Below are 19202 nucleotides of genomic sequence, written 5' to 3'. Positions count from 1 at the left end.
GTGAAACTGCCAATGTTAACTTATTCCTCCCATGTCCAGAATGGAACTATATCCAGCGAACTCTGGGATTCTATTGGATTTCCCGGGAGCTGTAAGGAGGCTGCCTCCCTTTTGTTTTGAGAGCTAATTGTGTTTGGGCTTAAGCACAAAGTGTGCCTCTGCTTTGAATGCAGAGGAAATTGGTGTCCGAAAATAAAACATCTGGGCAAAGTTTGTATTAGGTGCAGGAGGGTTTGTGAATTAACACCAGACTGCGCCAGCTGAAGGATAGCATAATGAAAATGCTTCTATGTATTTTCTACAATGGTATTTGGCCCAATGGAAGATGTGTTAACATTTATTCTTGGACCAATATTGGAACAATAACTTACGTTCTTGTGCTGGTTTGTTGGTTTGTTTTTACCCTTCCCGCTTCCCCACTTTAGTCTCAGGACTTACAAATGGTCTAAAATCCATATTTAATTAGATGCTGGAGGAAAGATAATTGCAAGGGCCTCTGTAGAAGCAATGCGAAAATTATATCTCAATTTCTTCCCCATCTTCTGCATCTAAGATACAGTTTGCTTGCGAGGCATTAATAATTTTAATGGCTTCACAAACAAAGGCTGGTTTTAATAGGAATTCCAAAAGTTGCAGGCAACTTCCCACATGCAAAGCAAAGAGCTTTGGTAGGGGGATTGACCACTTGGAACATGGTGTGTGTGTGTGTTGTTTTTTAATTATTCGGCTAAACTGATTTTGCAAACGCTCAAAGATTCGAAACAAAATTAGTTTCACTTCCTGTACCACTGAGCAGAGTTTTTCTGAGATCTTGCCTGTCCTGTGGATCACTTCACAAGTGGGACTCATGTGTTCATTAATCTTGGTCGTACAATGACCCCAAGAAATAATTTGTCGCCTTGGCAAGACTTCTTCCTCTCTGGGCTTCACAGATGTCCTCCTCCCTTCCTCTTTTTAATTGCGCATTCGCCAAAAGGAAGAGACGATGCAGACATGTTAGCTGCGCAAGTGGGAAGAATTGTCTTATTTTAATAATAATAATAATAATAAAATAACTTTTCTACCGTGTTTCTTGAAAGTGAGCAAGGCGTGAGAGAGAGAGAGAGAAAGTTCTGATTGGGCAAGAGCAGTTTTAAAGCAAAACAGTGAATCAAAAGTGTTCAAAGCAACTGCAGCAAAGTGGTCCTCTGACTGTGGAATGCTCTCCCCAGAAAAACACACCTGGACCCAGCCCTGTCAGCTTCCCTTCATCAGGATAATGCATTCCTCTTGGCCCTAAATTGTACTCTGGTATGATATATGACCTGCTTTTGCTGTTGTTTAGTGGGTAGAGATGGGATATTCTCCCCACTTTTTTGTTCTTCTTGTATTGAACACCTATCTGTATCTATATCTATACAGTAGTACCTCAGGTTAAGTACTTAATTCATTCCAGAGCTCCGTACTTAACCTGAAACTGTTCTTAACCTGAAGCACCACTTTAGCTAATGGGGCCTCCTCCTGCTGCTGCTGCGCCGCCGGAGCACGGTGTCTGTTCTCATTCTGAAGCAAAGTTCTTAACCCGAGGTACTATTTCTGGGTTAGCGGAGTCTGTAACCTGAAGCGTATGTAACCCGAGGTGCCACTGTATCTATATCTATATCTAATTATCATCATTTATTTATTTCTAGGTACCTGATTTTAAATAGCTGACAAGGGATTGGAATTTGTTTATAAAATTATGTAACCCCCTCGGGGATTTTTGTAGAAAGCCATGAACCAATGCAATAATAATTTTAGTGGGTTGCATCCTACATAGCGCTAAGTAGTGAATGTTGTGTCAGTGTTGTTGTTGTTGTTGTTGTTGTTGTTGTTGTGATGATGATGATGATGATGATGATGATGATGATGATGATGCCCTTCTGGCTGGGTTGCCCCGGCCACTCTGCACGGCTTCCAGAAACTAAAACACAGTAAGACATCAAACATTAAAAGCTTCCCTATACAGGGCTGCCTTCAGATGTCTTCTAAAAGTTGTGTAGTTCTTCATCTCCTTGACATCTGATGGGAGGACGTTCCACAAGGCAGGTGCCACTACCAAAAAGGCCCTCTGCCTGGCTCCCTGTACCTTGACTTCTCACAATGAGGAAACCAGCAGAAGGCCCTCGGAGCTGCATCTCAGTGTCCGGGCTGAACAATGGGGGTGGAGATGCTCTTTCCGTTATACGGGGCCAAGGCCATTTAAGGCTTTAAAGGTCAGCACCAACACACTTGATTTTGCTGTTTGCACAGTGGAATATTCTCTCCTGGTGCACCCCCTGAGTGTGCTCTAGGGCTTACCACAACCTGCTCAGACTTCAGAAGGATGCTGAGCTTCTTTATACTTCTTCTAACCTTGGTCTTCATCCAGCTGGGCATATTGATGCTTAATTCTTGATCAGTGGCCCTCTTTGGGTTACAGTCCTTGTTGGCACTCGCTCAACTCTGTTCGCTATTAGCCGGAGTAAAATAAAGCACTCTGGAGAGAAGTCTTATATTTGGACAGGGGAACAGACAAGACCTTTATAAATCGAGACCATTTTCTGCTCAACTAAGGCTCTCCGGGGAACAGCTGGCAATTTTATAATTTACGTTCAGAATCTTAAATTAAAGCAAGTGGTGAGGATATCTTCTCTTTGTCCCGCGGTAGTGAAACTTGGCTAGTAAAATACGGTCTGAGAGCGTTGAATTGAAACGGCCACTGATGTCACGTACGATAAGTGGAGCAATAAGTCAAAATTTACACATGTGTGGCGTGGCTTATGCACAAAACAGGATGAGTGAAGCTAGGTTTTCCTCAGCAGATGCTAAGCTGCAGAGATGCTCTTCCATTTACCTCTGTACAAATGGAGGATTATGCAAATGTGTGCTTTGGGTTCTTGCCTAAAGGGGCGCAACAAGGGAAACTCTTATACGGTGGGTGTGCAACATTGATATTGGCCAGGCATCTCCTTCGGAACTGGATAATCAATAAGAGTGCCATTTTTATACAAAGTCAAAGCTTTATGATTTCCCTGTGGCTTTCAGAGGGAATCCCAGAACCCTTGGTTATTATTTATTTGTTTCTTGTGTATCTGATTTTAAATGGTTGACAAGTGCTTGGAATTTTTATCACGTTCTTGGGCGTTTTTTTTGTGAAAAGCCATGAGCTAACATAATAATAATAATATTTTTAATGTGTTGCATCCTATGTGAATGTTCCCTCAGCTCAAGGATTCCTGCCTGATGCAGCCCCATATCTGCTTTTTAGGGGTTCCCACAACCATATGGAGCAGATCTGGGGAAGGTATGGGGGGGTGGAGGGAGGAGAGGGGGCTCTCATTGCGCCCATTCATCTGTACAGTAGGGGTACGATATTTCATGCAAACACTTGTGCACTCGTACTAGGTTGGCAGGAGCAGGGACCGAGCAACGGGAGCTCACCCCGTTGTGGGGATTCGAACCGCTGACCTTCTGATCGGCAAGTCCTAGGCTCAGTGGTTTAACCCAGAGCTTCCATTGCCCTTTCCTGAAGCCATATGGCTGAGCTTTGCCCTGTCTCCTTCCTCCAACAGACTCCTGACCTGGATTGTGTAGGTCAAACCTGTTGGTAGCCGGGGAACAATTAGCCTGACTCTCAGCAGGAGGTTGCATTACATGCCCTTTCACACTTTCCCACCAGCTCTGAGATTCCTTGAAAAAATGGAATCCTGCTGCAGAAGACACCTTCCATGTGCTTTATGAGATTCTGGATGGCCAGCTGGTGCTGATAATAATAATAATAATAATTTATTATTTATACTCCGCCCATCTGGCTGGGTTTCCCCATTAAAAACAATACAGCATCAGATATTAAAAACCTCCCTAAACAGGGCCGCCTTCAGTTGTCTCTTAAAAGTAAAATAGTTGTTTATTGCCTTGACATCTGCTGGGAGGGCATTCCGCAGGGCAGGCGCCACTACCAAGAAGGACCTCTGCCCGGTTCCCTGTAGCTTTGCTTCTCTCAGTGAGGGAACCGCCAGAAGGCCCTCAGCGCTGGACCTCAGTGTCCGGGCTGAACGATGGGGGTGGAGACGCTCCTTCAGGTATACTGGGTCGAGGCCGTTTAGGGCTTTAAAGGTAAACACCAGCACTTTGAATTGTGCTCGGAAATGTACTGGGAGCCAATGAAGATCTTTCAAGACCGATGTTACTTTACTGATCACTTTTCTGGGACTCGGATGCAAAAAACCGTGAAAAGCGCTTGATGGATATATTTTTTCCTCCACCACCTCCATACAGGAAGTGGTCACAGCATTGCTTGCAAGGACGAATCAGGAAGTCTTGGAAGTACCTACATCTCTCCCCCCCTTTCCTTTTTTTTTTTTTTTTTTTTTTTTAGGGGGGTTTAGTTTTAGGACTCCAGGCATTTGGCTTGCGCGCCATGTAAGCCCAGCATTGACACTTTTCAGAGCAGTCTTTTTAAGCCTCCCAGCTGTCAGTGGAAAGAAACTGAATGAGTGTAGTAACTAATTCACAGATGAAAAATGTAATCCCCGGTAATCTAATTCTTGCCCACCATACAGAGATGGCTTTGGTGGAACTGCTGTTGTCATCTCTTATGTGCTGTTTCCATGCTGCTTCCCTGAACAGCCGTAGGGTTTTTCTAAAAGGCACTTTCTTATTTTTTAAAAAAGCTCCGCAGCTCCAGCGCGTGCATTTACACCCTGACCAACCTCAACAAACAACAAACATCCTCTGCTTCCCCATCCCAGCTGTAAATGGAATTTGCTTGCCTTAGGAACCTAGGAAAATCACCTTCTACTGAGTCAGTCCCTTGGTCCATCTCACTCAGTATTGTCTACACTGATGGCAGCAGCTCTCCCAAGATATCAGACCAGGAGTCTTTTCCAGCCCTGCCTGGAGATACCCAGATGTGGAACCTTCTGCATGAAAGCAGATTTTCGACCACTGGACCCCATCCCCTGTAGAGTACCTAAGTCCTATCCCTTGTACCCTTGTTATATGAGGGGAGGATATCTTGACAACCATATGTCAGGAGTGCTCTGATGGTGTTTCCTGCTTGGAAAGGGGGTTGGACTCGATGGCCCTTGTGGTCTCTTCCAACTCTATGATTCTATGATTATATGATTCTATGATCTAGGGGCAAAGAGTGAAGCCTCCACCACAACCTCCACAGCAAGACCCAAAACTGTACAGCTATTAAGTGTAGATGCAAAACCAGGCATAGGCAATCTCGGCCCTCCAGATGTTTTGAGACTACAATTCCCATCATCCCTGACCACTGGTCCTGTTAGCTAGGGATGATGGGAGTTGTAGTCCCAAAACATCTGGAGGGCCGAGTTTGCCTATGCCTGTGCAAAACCATGTGCCCATACACCTGGCGTGTTGTCTGTCAAAATTGTATTTCTGCCACTAATTCCATTTCTGAATTGCTTTCAGTAAAATACCTTGATGTGTTTTGACAATAAAAGCATCCACAATAAAAACACTTGCACAATTTAGTATTTAAAAACAATTAAAACCATTTTTAAAAGTCATATGTAAAAAAAAACACTTTCATATGTAAAATCAGTTTCAGCTCCAATGCAAATGAAGATCTCCACTCAAAAGGCTTGTTGAAAAGGGAAGGTCTTCAGTTGGTGCTGAAAAGACAGTAGACATGGCACATAAGGTTGTCGGGAGGAAGTTGCAAAGGTTCAGTAACACTAATGCTCAGTAGCACTGTGTGGAACAGACCTTCTGATAAGATGGAATATTCAGCAGAGCACAGCAATTGGTTGGGTATGTAAGAAATGAAACTATAATGTAGGTATCTTGGTCTCAAGCCATTTAGGGTGGCGCTTTGGGTGAAACCACAGAGCCTAGGGCTTGCCGATCAGAAGGTAGGTGGTTCGAATCCCCGCGACGGGGTGAGCTCCCATTGCTCGGTCCTTGCTCCTGCCCACCTAGCTGTTCAAAAGCACATCAAAGTGCAAGTAGATAAATAGGTACCCCTCCAGCGGGAAGGTAAACGGCGTTTCTGTGCGCTGCTCTGGTTCGCCAGAAGCGGCTTAGTCATGCTGGCCGCATGACCCAGAAGCTGTATGCCGGCTCCCTCAGCCAATAAAGTGAGATGAGCACCGCAACCCCAGAGTCGTCCATGACTGGACCTAATGGTCAGGGGTCCCTTTACCTTTACACTAATACCAGGACCCTGGATTTAGCTAGTTAGCTAACTGGCAGCCAGTTCTTTCATGGATTCAAATTACGAGAAAGGAGATTCCAGCTAAATGTTAGGAAGAACTTCCCGGCAGTAAGAGCCGTTAGATGATGGAATGGACTAACTTGAAAAGTGGTGAACACTCCTTCCTTGAAGGTTTTCAAACAGAGGGTGGATGGCCTTCTCTCAGGGATTCTTTAACTGTGATTTCTGCATTGCAGGAGGGTTGGACTAGATGATCCTTGGAGTCCCTTCCAATTCTAAGATTCTATGCTTCTGTGATTCTTTCAGCTGTGATATAACACGGCAATAGTCTGCTCCAGCAAACAGTTGAGCCACTGTATTTTGCATTGCTTGCAGCTTCTGGGGCAACTTTGGGGTGTGTGCATCCTTGTGCATATTTCACATTCTTTGAAAAAACACACAAATATTTTAAAAGATTTCTTGGTTTACAAAAGTATATGCAATGTCTCTTTGTTCAAGTTACATTTTATTTTATTTTTCAAAATATTTTTATTAAGCAATTTCAACATAACTAATTATCAAACCATATAATCCCATACATTATTTTCCCCATTTTTCCCCACCCTTCCATCACTCACCCCCCCCCCCCCAACCAGGGACTTCCTTCAGCTCCTCTCTCTGATTTCTCTGCAGATATTATTCTCTTCATGTTATAAAATTCTACATATCCTTGCCTTGCCTTACACAATAAATTTGTGTATGTTTATTCAAAACCTGGCAAGTTACGTTTTGTACAGATCAGTTTCATTTGTTGAGACATTAGTGTTACATTAGGAAGAAAAGGGGGAAAGAGGTGGAGGGGGCCATGGTGAGTGGGGCTGGGGTCAGGTAGCAATGCTTCTATTCTGCTTAGTTTATGTGTGGGGTTTTGTGTCAACATCGCTTGTGCGGGTTCTCTTTACTATTCGCTTGTGTTCCTTTGGTGATGAGAGAGGTTGGGTGTGGTTGTTTCTTTGTGATTGGCTGTGGCGACCTTTGTTTTCATGCGTGAGTGGGATGGGTGGGTGTTTTTGAATCAGGTAAGCCATATAGATTCACATGCTGCTGGTGGATTCTTGTCGCTGCCTTGTTGGGCTGTGTATGTGATAAAGGGGAGCCATACCGGGGTGAAGGCATCTTCTTCTGTTTGTCCCTGTGACAGTTTCAGTTTATTGGTTACGGGTTTTTTTTTTTTGGTTTTTTTTTTCCTAATAAGGCTGTTTCCCATACTATTTGATACCACTGGTCCATGTTTACTCCAGACAGGTCTCCCCAGTGTCTGGCTATGATGTTTCTGGCTGCTGAGAATAGGTGGGTTATAAGCTCTTTATCATGTGAGTGGGCATTATTATCTTGGAAGGTGTTTAGTGGAGCCAGTTCTGGGCTGACTTCTATTACTTGCTTAGTTATTTTGCATATTTCATGTATGATTGTTTTCCAAAATAGTTGGATTTGGGGGCATGCCCACCACATGTGGAAGTATGTGCCTGTGGAGGTGCATCCTCTCCAGTATTTTGGTAAGGTTCCTGGGTGTGTTAGCGCTAGTTTCCTTGGTATTAGGTACCATCTGTAAATGAGTTTCAGAGCGAGTTTTTTCCCTTTTTGCTGATATGGATTTAAAGGGAGGTTTTGTCACGGGACTGCCAGGGAATGCCTTTGAGGAGCAGGAACAGTCAGAGGGAGGTAGAGAGGAAGTGACGGATGGCGAAGAGGGAAAGGGCCAGGAGGCTGGAAGGCTCTCCGATGCTGAAGCAGAGTCCCAGCACCACACAGGAAGTTCAGGAACAACCTGAGAGCCTGCTCAGGAAAGGAGAGGGTTAAAACGAAAGGATCAGAGACGTCCCATGAAACTTCCCTGCCTTTTCTGTTGGAGGAGAAGCAGGAGAAGACCACTCCCCGAATCTGAACCGGCTAATTCGGATGCATGATTGTAATGTGTTGCTTGTACATATGTAAAATAAAAAACTGTAAATATCTCTCTGAGTGAGCAGAGGGTGCTTATTGCGAAGAACATACACAGGCCACCACAGATTTAGACCACATTCTGGTCCACTGAGTAGGGTTAATCTCATAGCCTATGTCGTCCTCCCATTGTTTTTTGGTTTTTATTTTTAATAATATTTATTAAAGTTTTAAAGGTTACAAAAAGAAAAAGAAAAAACACCAAGTTAAACACAAACTTAACAACATGTCACAATAAGAAAAAAAAAGAGAATAGAAAAAAGATTAAAAAATAATTATAAAAAACAGAAAAATAGAAAAATAGAAACAATTTAAAAAACCCACACGAACCTTCCCATAACTTATTTTTCATTGGCTTGTTTCCTTGACCTCCTCGCACCTCCCTTTTTTGTATTCTAGTTCAGTTTGCTATTTCAGCAAATCCTTTCCTTCCTTCCCAATTTTTATCCTATAATTTATCTTAATATAATGTAACTTTACCTTTCCTCCTTTCATCCATTAACAGTCTATTTTTAGTTACAGATAGGTAGCCGTGTTGGTCTGCCATAGTCAAAGCAAAACAAATTCCTTCCAGTAGCACCTTAAAGACCAACTAAGTCAGTTCTTGGTATGAGCTTTCGTGTGCATGCACACTTCAGATACTGTGTATCTGAAGAAGTGTGCATGCACACGAAAGCTCATACCAAGAACTGACTTAGTCTATTTTTACTTAGTCCTTTATAAAATTTCTGCTAAAGCCACATTACTTCATTCCAACCTCCTTCTAACATTCCTTAATTTTACAATGTTTCTGTAAATAAACTTTAAATTTCTTCCAATCTTCTTCCACCGACTCTTCTCCCTGGTCTCGGATTCTGCCAGTCATTTCCGCCAGTTCCATGTAGTCCATCACCTTCATCTGCCATTCTCGTCCTCCCATTGTTTTTTTTTGACTACGTCTAGGGGGGTTGTGGGATTTTGGAGTAGGGTTTTGTACTTTGAAAAACCTCCTCCTAACAACAAAGGGACACGGCAAAGGGATGGCAATTGCAATGTACAAAACCACATTCCTTTTTTTAAAAAAAAAAATCTCCTGCTCTCTTCTTTCCTTCCCAGGTGCAAGATAAGTTCCGCCTGGATCTCTCTGACGAGGAGGCTGTGCACTACATGCAGAGCCTGATAGATGAAAGTGTCCATGCTCTCTTTGCTGCGATGGTAGAGCAGATCCACAAGTTTGCTCAGGTAAGAACATTAGAAGAGCCCAAAAGTCTTTCTTTTTTTAGGTAGTAGCTGCCAGTAGGCCACTCCTCGCTGAATTTATTTCATTCCTTTTTTTAAAAAAAAAAAAAAAGCTGGACAGATACCTTACCTCATCACCCATTCTAACAGTGAATTCCATAAGTAAATCATACGGTGTATAAATTTGGAAATGCAGTTCCCTGTCTGCCCTGAATAATCTTAGTTCTTTAGCACCTGAGACACTCAAGCTGATTTGGTTGAGACTGCCAAATCACACGCACGCGCACACTCACAAACATGCACACTCTCACTCATCTAAACACAACCATCTGAAAAGCAAAACAGTAGCTTGGGAAGCAGAGCACTTCAGAGGATAGCTCAGTTGGTTAGAGAATGGTGCTGTTAATGCCAAGGTTGCAGGTTCAGTCCCCGTATGGAGCAGCTGCATATTCCTAAATTGCAGGGGGTTAGACTACTGTATTTTCGCTCTATAAGACACACTTTTCCCCTCCTAAAAAGGGGAAGTGTATGTGCGTCTTACGGAGCGAATGCAGGCGGGAGGCTCTGCTCAATGCTCCCTTTAAAGAGCCCCGTGGAGCGTGTGTGCGGCTCTTGGGGGCTTTTCCCCGAGGAGGGAGAAGGGCTGCCCTTCTCCCTCCTCGGGGAAAAGCCCCTAAGAGCCGCACACAGTCTCTGTGCGCTCTTTAAAGGGGGCGCAGCTCTTGGGGGAGCCTTCATCTCGCTGCCCTGAAGAGGCTGCGCGTGGCTATCCCAGAAGCCAGATCCCTCTTGCTGTTCTGGCTTCTGGGATTCCGAATTTTTTTTTTCTTGTTTTCCTCCTCCAAAAACTAGGTGTGTCTTATGGTCTGGTGCATCTTATAGAGCGAAAAATGCGGTACATGATCATTGGGGTTCCCTTCCAACTCTATGATTCTATATTTAAGAGGCCCTGTGGTCTCCACAGCCCCCTTGCCAAGCTACAGAATTCCAGTCTGTCTGCATTCACAGTGGCAACAGAACTCTTTGTGAAGGTCTCCTGGCTTAGCAAGACCTTGGGACAATTGATTCTTTGGCACCCGAGTCAGATTTTGCATTGTAACTCACTGCACATCCCAGCAGGTCTGTGGCAGAGGATCCAGGCGTGCTGTTTTCATCGCGTCTGATTTCTTCCTGTCCAGGAGAAGCATGTGGCGTAGCCAGAATAGAACACTCTGTCTCTGTCAACTGGCTATACAGATGAGAATGTCAAGTCACAAGAAAGCAGAGCCACCCAGGGGAGGCAGAGGGCATAGCAAACAAGATGAGGAGGAATCAGCAGGGCTGGAAGGAATTTCTGATCTGGAGCACAAATAGAGGAGGGCATGCGGTACCCAGCTTTCAGGACCCTGGACAGGTCACTAGGAGCTGATTGCATGTTCTGATTTTTTTTTTTAAAAAAAATATTTGTTAAAGTTTTTAAGGGTTACAAAAAACAAAAGTAAAAGTAATAACACCATATTAAACAAAAACAAAACAACACATCACAATAAGAAAAACAAACAAACAAAAACAAAAACAAAAAACACAACTAATCTTCCCAGCTTATCTTCCATTTGCTTGTTTCCTTGACCTCCTCACACCTCCCTTTTTTGTATTCTAATTCGATTAACTATTTCAGCAAATCCTTTCCATCTTTTCCAATTTTTGTTCTGTATTTTATCTCAATATAATGTAACTTTACTTTCCCTCCTTTCACCAATTTTTTTAACCTTATTTTAACATTAATACTAAAATACTTATATATGCTTAACTCCTTATAACATTTCTGCTAAATCCATAAAATATCAATCCACCATTTTTCTATCACTCATTAATTTTGCGATATTTCTATATATAAACTTTAAATTTTCCAATCTTCTTCCATCAACTCCTCTCCCTGGTTTCGGATTCTGCCAGTCCTTTCCGTCAATTCCATATAGTCCATCAACCTGGGCTGATTGCATGTTCTGAAGGCACCTTGCCCCCAAATGCATTTTTTTATACCTTTTGATTCTGCATACCCATCTCAGGTTCCATATGACATAGAATCATAGAATCATAGAGTTGGAAGAGACCACAAGGGCCATCGAGTCCAACCCCCTGCCAAGCAGGAAACTGTGTCCCTCAGCTGCATAATGGGGAGCCTTAAAGACGCACCCCCATGTGTTGAGCAAGGAACTGGAAACCCTGAAGTCCCTGGTTCCTCTGGGGATTCTAGCTCAGAAGTGCTGCATCTAGGATTCCTAGCCCAGGGCTGTCATGTTCAGGCTCACTTTCTGAGCTGGAATTTGGTGCCTCCAGAGCTCGTGCTGGGTCACCCAACCTGGCTCGCCTTACAAATTTGAGTGCTTCCTGCTCCTCAAGTTCCAGATGGAGGCCCCCTAGGAGGAGAAAGAATGTGCCTTTCCTTCAGGGTCCCTTGAGATGGTCTCTTGTGGCACACTACAGCTTAGGAAGCTTTCATCTGAATGTGCAGTCATGGTCACTTAGCCTTCTATATCTCAGTCCATGGCAGGAAGCTTGGACCAGAACGACAACACCTAAAAAGCCCTGCTGAATCAGACCAACAGCTCCTCTATACCAGCATCTCATTTCCAGCAATGCCCAGCGAGAGACTTCCAGGCAGACCTTAAGTACAGCGTGAGAGCTTTTTCCTGTTGTTTGTCCTCAAACAACTTGTATCCCAGACACTGTGATGTAAACACACAATTGCAGTAACTGGATATGCACATTATTGATATGAAGTGCTGCCCTGTTTTCCCCCTTTTAAAAATGATATTGGCACACCCAAGACCATGGATTAGATCCTAATGGTCAAAAGAAAAAGGCTACCCACAGTCTCCCCCATTTGCCCTCCCCAATGGTTGGTGGGTGGAAGGTAGCAGATTATTTTGTGATGGGTTCTCATTTCTCAAGAGTTCTTGTGCCAGCAGCGCATTAATGTTCTTTCCAGGTTGGGCTAATAAATCAAGAGGTTACAGATTTGATCTCGGTCATCCATTTTTGCTTCTTCATGTTTTATTTTTCCAGTCGGGCTCATTCATTCATAACATATCCCTCCTTCCTTTTGCCAGGAGTTTTACAACCGCAAAACCATTCTGTTACTGTGCAGTTGAAAGTTTTATCAGGCTGTGCTTTGCTAGTACATGAGATCTTCAACTTCCTTCTGTCATGGTGGTTGCTGCTGCTGCTGCTGTTTTGTTGGTGGTGCTTTTAAAGCATCAGATCTCCAGCTTCACTTGCATCCAAGCTATTGCTCCTGGATTCATCACTATCAGTGGAGACACAGGTGGCCTCAGTAGCTAGGAGAGCTTTCTTCCACCCCTGAGTAGTTCACCACTTAGAGACACTTTTGGACAGAAATGACTTCTCCACTGTACTCCATGCTCTGGTAACTTCCCGATTGGTTTATGTGCTGTAGGTGAGGCTGAGCTTGAAGGTGACTTGATGTTGGGAGAGTTTGTAGTCCAAGACATACAAAGGGCAACAGGATGATGAAGGCAATGACAACTAGTCAACTGTGTTCACCTTTCGAGGAAAGAGGATGTAGCAGAAGTTTGCTGTACCAGTCCACAGGCTTCAGTTGTTTATTCTTGGGACTGGATATGCTTCCCATGGTTTTCTCCAGGACATCTATTAATTAGGGGCAAAAATAATTGCTGCTTTAAATCCTGCGGAAATTGGTGTGTGAAATACAATGGGCTTCTGTAGCTGCTGACATTATTAAAGCCTCTTATCTCAACCAGCGAAACCAGCAGCCCCAGCTATTATTCCAGATCACCACATTTTACGAGGCTCTTTATTTTTTATTTTTTATTTTATTTTCCAGAAGTAAATATATATTATTACTGATGGGTATCGAGTTTAATTAACTGGAAAGCATCAAGTTCCACGTGGCCTCAGTGCCACAGTATGACCAACCATTGACGGTTTCTCATTGGAAGCCTGTCTGCAAGATAATGCAGCCTTTTTAAAAAGCGGGGAGACACACTCCAGCTGCAACAAAGTTTGAAAGTTTGTGATTGACACTCTGGCCTGCATGTTGTGCTGGGGATAAGAATAACACCCACAACACAACTGGCTGTGTTTAACCATATGAATTCTTTATACATCATATAAACATACCTCTTTTCACATTATCAAATTAAGTAGACACAATTAAAGACCAACATTTTGAACAGGAAATACAAATAGATCAGTTCTTATATATGTAATGTCCAAATAGAAGCTTTTTCTTGTTCCACGTATGTCTTTACGAACACAAGTGTCAGATGTGACAACTTTAAGAAGCAGTGCTTGCAGGAAATGAATTTTTTCTTTGTAATGTTCCACATATGGCATTGCAAAGTATAGCTGTTGTATGCAGGTATCAGACGAAAGATACGAAAGATCTTGACATATGCCTTTGCAAAATATAGTTGTTGTGTGCAGGTATCAGACAGAAGTTGTGCTGGGAAGCATGTGCTTCGAATGGTTAAAACTGAGGGTGGAGAGTTGGGGGAATTGCCATGTGTCCAACTTAGAATGTGAAATCCCTTTATTGCAGATTTGTAGAAAAGAGGGCAAAACAGACGGGTGTAAATCAGCATCTACACAACTCCTGATTGATGAGGAGTAGCTCAATCAGTAGAGCAGGAAGCTCTTAATCTTGAGGTCGTGGGTTCAAGCCCCACTTTGGGCAAAGTATTCCTGCACTGCAGGGAACTGGACTCAAATTCAGCGGCTCTCAACCTGTGGGTCCCCAGATGTTGTTGGACTACAACTCCCATCATCCCTGAGCTCTGGCCTTGCTAGCTAGGGGTGATGGGAGTTGTAGTTCAACAACATCTGGGGACCCACAGGTTGAGAAAGGCTGGACTCCTCCTAACAGCAAAGGGGCATGGCAAAGGGATGGTATCCGCAATGTACAACTGCATCTCGGCCAGTAAAGCGAGATGAGCGCTGCACCCCCAGAGTTGTTCATGACTGGACTTAACTGTCAGGGGTCCTTTACCTTTACCTTTATGGATGTCTTAATGCGCTTGCTTTATTGTGTATTTTAATTGTAGGTATCTGTATTTTATAACTGGTTTGTTTCGGTTATTTTGCTTGGTGTTTCTTCTTGAAATGAAAGGCGGCATAGAAATCATTTCAATGATAGCAACAGCATCAGGGAGAGCCAAAAGTTTCCAACAAATGCAATGGAGGAAACTATTGAAGGATCAGAGGTTTCTTTTTCGTGCTTGGAACACGTGTGCCGAAGAGGCAAGCCACTTCCCAGCTTTCAATGTAAAACTGAATTGCTTTTGTGAGTGATCCCTTGAGAGTGGGGGGAAATATTCAGCTCAGCCCTAGTTTTTCTTTACTTTTTGCATAGCAAACTTAAACCTGGCTCACAGCACGAGTGCATGCCTCTGAATACCATTTGGGAATCTCTGCATAAAGAGGTGCTGTGCACTAGTGTTATTGGGTGACTTCGGGCAAGTCCTGTGCTGTCGCTCCCAATAAAAAAAGTGGGAAACCTGATGTTAATAATGTTAAATTCTAGTCTTCATCTACCACTCTCTTCATTTTAGTATCGCTGCTGATTCTTTTCACAGAGTAGAGGTGTCTAAATTTGATTTTGCCATTCCCAAATGAATGGAGCCCAAAACTGATTTGCTGTCTTTGATAGCTATTTATAAATTACATGCTCGGATTTGGTTACTTCCCAGGATTATTGGGTTAAGCAGCATTGCAAATGAGGGATGTGTCTGAATGGTTCATTCAACCCAGTTTTAACCATTAGGATTAAAAGCCCTGCCAAGTGATTTGTGTGCTTTGCTGGGAGTTCACCAGTTGGCCTGAGTCGCTGTCCCTCAGCCTCATAATAAGAGCCCTGGTGGATCACGCCAAAGGCTATTCCAGCATCCTGTTCGCTCAGTGGTCAAGCAGATGCTCCAACGGCAAACCATCAAGCCACAAGAACACTCTCCAGTTCCCAGCAACTGTTCCTCAGAGACATTCTTGTTGGTGCAGGGAGGCAGATGGCGCTGTGGTCTAAACCACTGAGCCTCTTGGGCTTGCCGATCAGTAGGTCGGCAGTTCGAATCCCCGTGACGGAATGAGCTCCTGTTACTCTGTCCCAGCTCCTGCCAACCTAGCAGTTCAAAAGCACACAAGTGCAAGTAGATAAAAAGGTACCACTGTGGCGGGAAGGTAAATGGTGTTTTCATGCACTCTGGCTTCCGTCACAGTGTCCGTTGAACCAGAAGTGGTTTAGTCATGTTGGCCACATGACCCGGAAAGCTGTCTGTGGACAAACGCCGGCTCCCTCGGCCTGAAAGTGAGATGAGCACCGCAACCCCATGGTCACCTTTGACTGAACTTAACCATCTAGGGGTCCTTTATCTCTCCTTTTTTGCCTTACTTGTAGGTGATGTGGAGTTAATAACACAGCTCTACTTCCATAGGTTTATTGCAACAACCACTTTTAGATAAATCATACGAAGCATTTTGGACTCTTCAATCTGCTACATCAGTTCTAAGTGATATATGATTTGGTGTACTATGACTTGCACCCCAAGACCAGAATATGAAAGATCTACAAAATAACTGAGGACTCAAAGGACAGGGTAACCAAGCAGAAAGGGCTAAGTCCTCCAAATCATGATGACACAAAAACTAGCCTATTATTGAAAGTGTTGGACATTTGCCTTCTCATTTGCCATACAATGTTTGTTTTTCACGTCCAGTGAATCTTTTGGTGCGGCAGCACCTCTGGAACTCCCTGCTCATTTACACTAGGCAGGAGTCTTTGCTGTGTTGCTTTCACCAGCTGCTAAAACCATTTTGCTTGTTTGTTTGACATATAATTTCATTGTGCATTACTTCTTTAAAGCTGTAGGTTTTAACTGTGTTTTGGTACTTAGATTATGTCTGCTTGCTTTTAAAGTCTGTTGATATTGTTGGTATTTCCTTATCAATATTTTATATTATTTAAAATAAATTGCTTTTAGGTGTGTGGGTGTTAGTACTAACCAATATATAAACCTTGTAAAATTATTTTTTTAAGCCCATTAGATTTTTAATGATGACTTCCCTTGGAAATTACACACCTGTGCATACACACCAACTGGTGGGTTCCCATCCACCTTTCTGAAGTCTTTCAGAACCAGCCCAATAAACTTTTTCCCCCAGTGCAGTCAGTCTTGGGGAAGGCAACAAGTAAAGCAACCTACAACATCCAAGCCAAATTGAAGCCTTACTTTATGTTTGATTTCTTTCTCTCTTTCCCCCTCTGATTTAGTACTGGAGAAAATGAGCCCCATCAGCTTCTGGAGGAAACCACATGGCTGCGTGTTAAGCTGTTCAAGATGGCACCCAACAGAGTGTACGGAACATTGTAGCAGCTCAGATAGTTTGCCTCGTCTGGGTTTCCATTAAGACAAGTTCAAGAATGTGTTTTGGTGCCTAGACATTTCCGCCACGAAGTATGGAAAAGAGAGCAGCATCCCTCCAAATGCAAATACTATGAAAAGAAGAATGTGTCGTGGCCTTCTAAGTGTTTCTCTACACCTGATGTTGGATTCAGAAACTGAAGCTTACTGCTGCACTTAACTTGGCTGGTGTCTATAGGAGCACGTGTTACAAAATGTCCATTTTAATGAATGGAAAGAAAAGTATTGTCAAAGCTGTTTGTGGACTTGGGAACTGAAGTTTGGGGTTCACTGATAGGACTTGTCCAAATTGTCATTGGGAATAAGCAGCTGTGTGGTTCTTTCTTTTGGTGACAGCTGTCTTCCAAAGTGTCAGCAAGAACCCACCCACAATGGGGGAAAAAGCTAAATATCACTGATGGTCTTAAAAAGCCCTTAAAGATAGAGAGATTCAATGCTTTCATTCTCTCAATAAAGAATAATGTACATTGACTAAATATTCCAAGACTAATAAATTTCTTTTGATGCAAAGTTCTCTTATTTTAAGACTCCTCCTTTGTCTTTCTCAGCTCTTGGGTGGAAATTCTTAAATTTCCTGATGATCTCTATTCCAGATGGAAAAAATATTTACACCACCATATCTTACAGCTGAACGTTGCCACGTTGTAAAAAAATCCCTGTAACTTTTCCATGCTCATTTGTCAGTATACATGTGCCCTCTGTTGCAAAACAAATGACAGAAAATGTTGATTTATTTCTTATTTCCAGCAGAGTGTATTATGCAGTCAATAGGTTGTATCCAATGAAGTTCTGTCCAGACTAGGCCCACTGCAATTATGTTACTGTCCATTTATTTCAATGGGCCTACTCTGAATACAGCTGAGCCAGTCTTACTGTAAGTCAACCTGACAGTGAACATTTTACTTCTCTACTATGTTAGGGACGCGGGTGGCGCTGTGGGTTAAACCACAGAGCCTAGGACTTGCCGATCAGAAGGTCGGCAGTTTGAATCCCTACGACGGGGTGAGCTCCCGTTGTTCGGTCCCAGCTCCTGCCAACCTAGCAGTTTGAAAGCACATCAAAAGTACAAGTAGATAAATAGGTACAGCTTCGGTGGGAAGGTAAACGGTGTTTCCGTGTGCTGCTCTGGTTTCGCCAGAAGCGGCTTAGTCATCCTGGCCACATGACCCGGAAGCTGTACGCCGGCTCCCTCGGCCAGTAAAGCGAGATGAGTGCCGCAACCCCAGAGTCAGTCACGACTGGTCCTAATGGTCAGGGGTCCCTTTACCTTTACCTTACTATGTTAGAGTTGAGATTTTTCTCAGTAGCAGGGCATTTGATTTACATTCAGAAGCTGCCAGGTTCAACCCTTGGCATTGCCAGTTAGGACTGGGAGAGAGAACTCTGCCTGAAATCCTGGAGAGACGCTGCCACTCAGTGCTGACAGTACCGAACTAGATGGACCCACAGACAGACTTGATACAATGCAGCCTCCTATGTTAGCCGAGGCAGAAAAACCCAGCATCATAATCTTACTAAACAATGGGATTAAATGAACTGGACAATATGGGGTAGGAAACCTACTGTGAGTCTTCAATTTGCAGGACACCGTATATATATTTTTTATTTTTAAAAAATGTTCTATACCGACCCAAAATATTTTGGGGTGGGTTTTAGGGTTTTTTAATGTAATAGTTCTATTATCAACTCCCCCCTGCTCCTCTTATCCAAGTGTCACCTTTGTGCCATCTTTATTTTCTCCAGTGCTGGAAACATGTTGCCTTTGGGTGGAAGTGGAAACTGTAAAATTAGATTGTTCTCCTGGGCTATATATAGCAATATTGCTGCTTTCAGCAGCCGCCGCCACTGCAGAGGCTTCTGAAGAGATTTTAATTGCAAGAGAGGCTTTCTCCCCCAACTATAAAAACCCAGACAGAAATACTGAAGGGTTTTCTGAGAACAAGGGAATCTTGCTAACCAAAATAGCCAGCTTATCACACTTAGAGACACCAATGGATATTCGTTTCAGTTGGTTCAAGGGGTTTGAGGAATGCCAGGGAGGGATCCAATTGAGTTTCAGCACCTCGGATAGCAGCATGGCTAGAAACCAAAGTCCTATTTCAGGACATTGGACAGCAGCCATTTCTTCAACACCTATGGACAAAAGACATGAGATGCAATCATTGGGATAAATTATTGGCCACTGTTTTATTCCAGGCTTATCAGAAACATTTCAATGAGTTAAACCACCTACTCCTACTTGAAGGTGGATAAATTTGCTGCCAAGACAACTAAGAAGCCTGTCCTGCGTGGGTCTGTGCATTGTATTTATAGCATGTTCTTGCTTGCCCAGAAACCTTTAAGGCAGCCTTCCTCAACCTGGTCTCTTCCAGATATTTTTGACT

The 19202-nt window shown here is 43.3% G+C and overlaps 1 protein-coding gene and 2 long non-coding RNA genes across 3 annotated transcripts in view; 2 read left to right on the top strand and 1 right to left on the bottom strand.

Moving 5' to 3' along the window:
• The window catches only part of PIK3C3 (phosphatidylinositol 3-kinase catalytic subunit type 3), a 115246-nt gene extending 97918 nt beyond the window's left edge, over nt 1–17328 (top strand). The window contains exons 24-25 of the mRNA XM_081881750.1: nt 9260–9385; nt 16668–17328. Coding sequence (XP_081737876.1) covers nt 9260–9385; nt 16668–16682 — 141 coding nt within the window. The 3' untranslated portion in view covers nt 16683–17328. The remainder of the gene's footprint in view (nt 1–9259; nt 9386–16667) is intronic.
• LOC309352913 overlaps nt 1–19202 on the bottom strand; it is a 911067-nt gene that overhangs the window by 175524 nt on the left and 716341 nt on the right. The window lies entirely within an intron of this gene.
• Nucleotides 1–19202, top strand: part of LOC309352895 — a 553927-nt gene that overhangs the window by 124828 nt on the left and 409897 nt on the right. The window lies entirely within an intron of this gene.

The sequence above is a fragment of the Podarcis erhardii genome (assembly GCF_964252035.2).
Source record: "Podarcis erhardii genome assembly, chromosome: 11".
NCBI lineage: Eukaryota > Metazoa > Chordata > Lepidosauria > Squamata > Lacertidae > Podarcis > Podarcis erhardii.
This window is presented reverse-complemented; position numbering and strand designations above follow the sequence as displayed.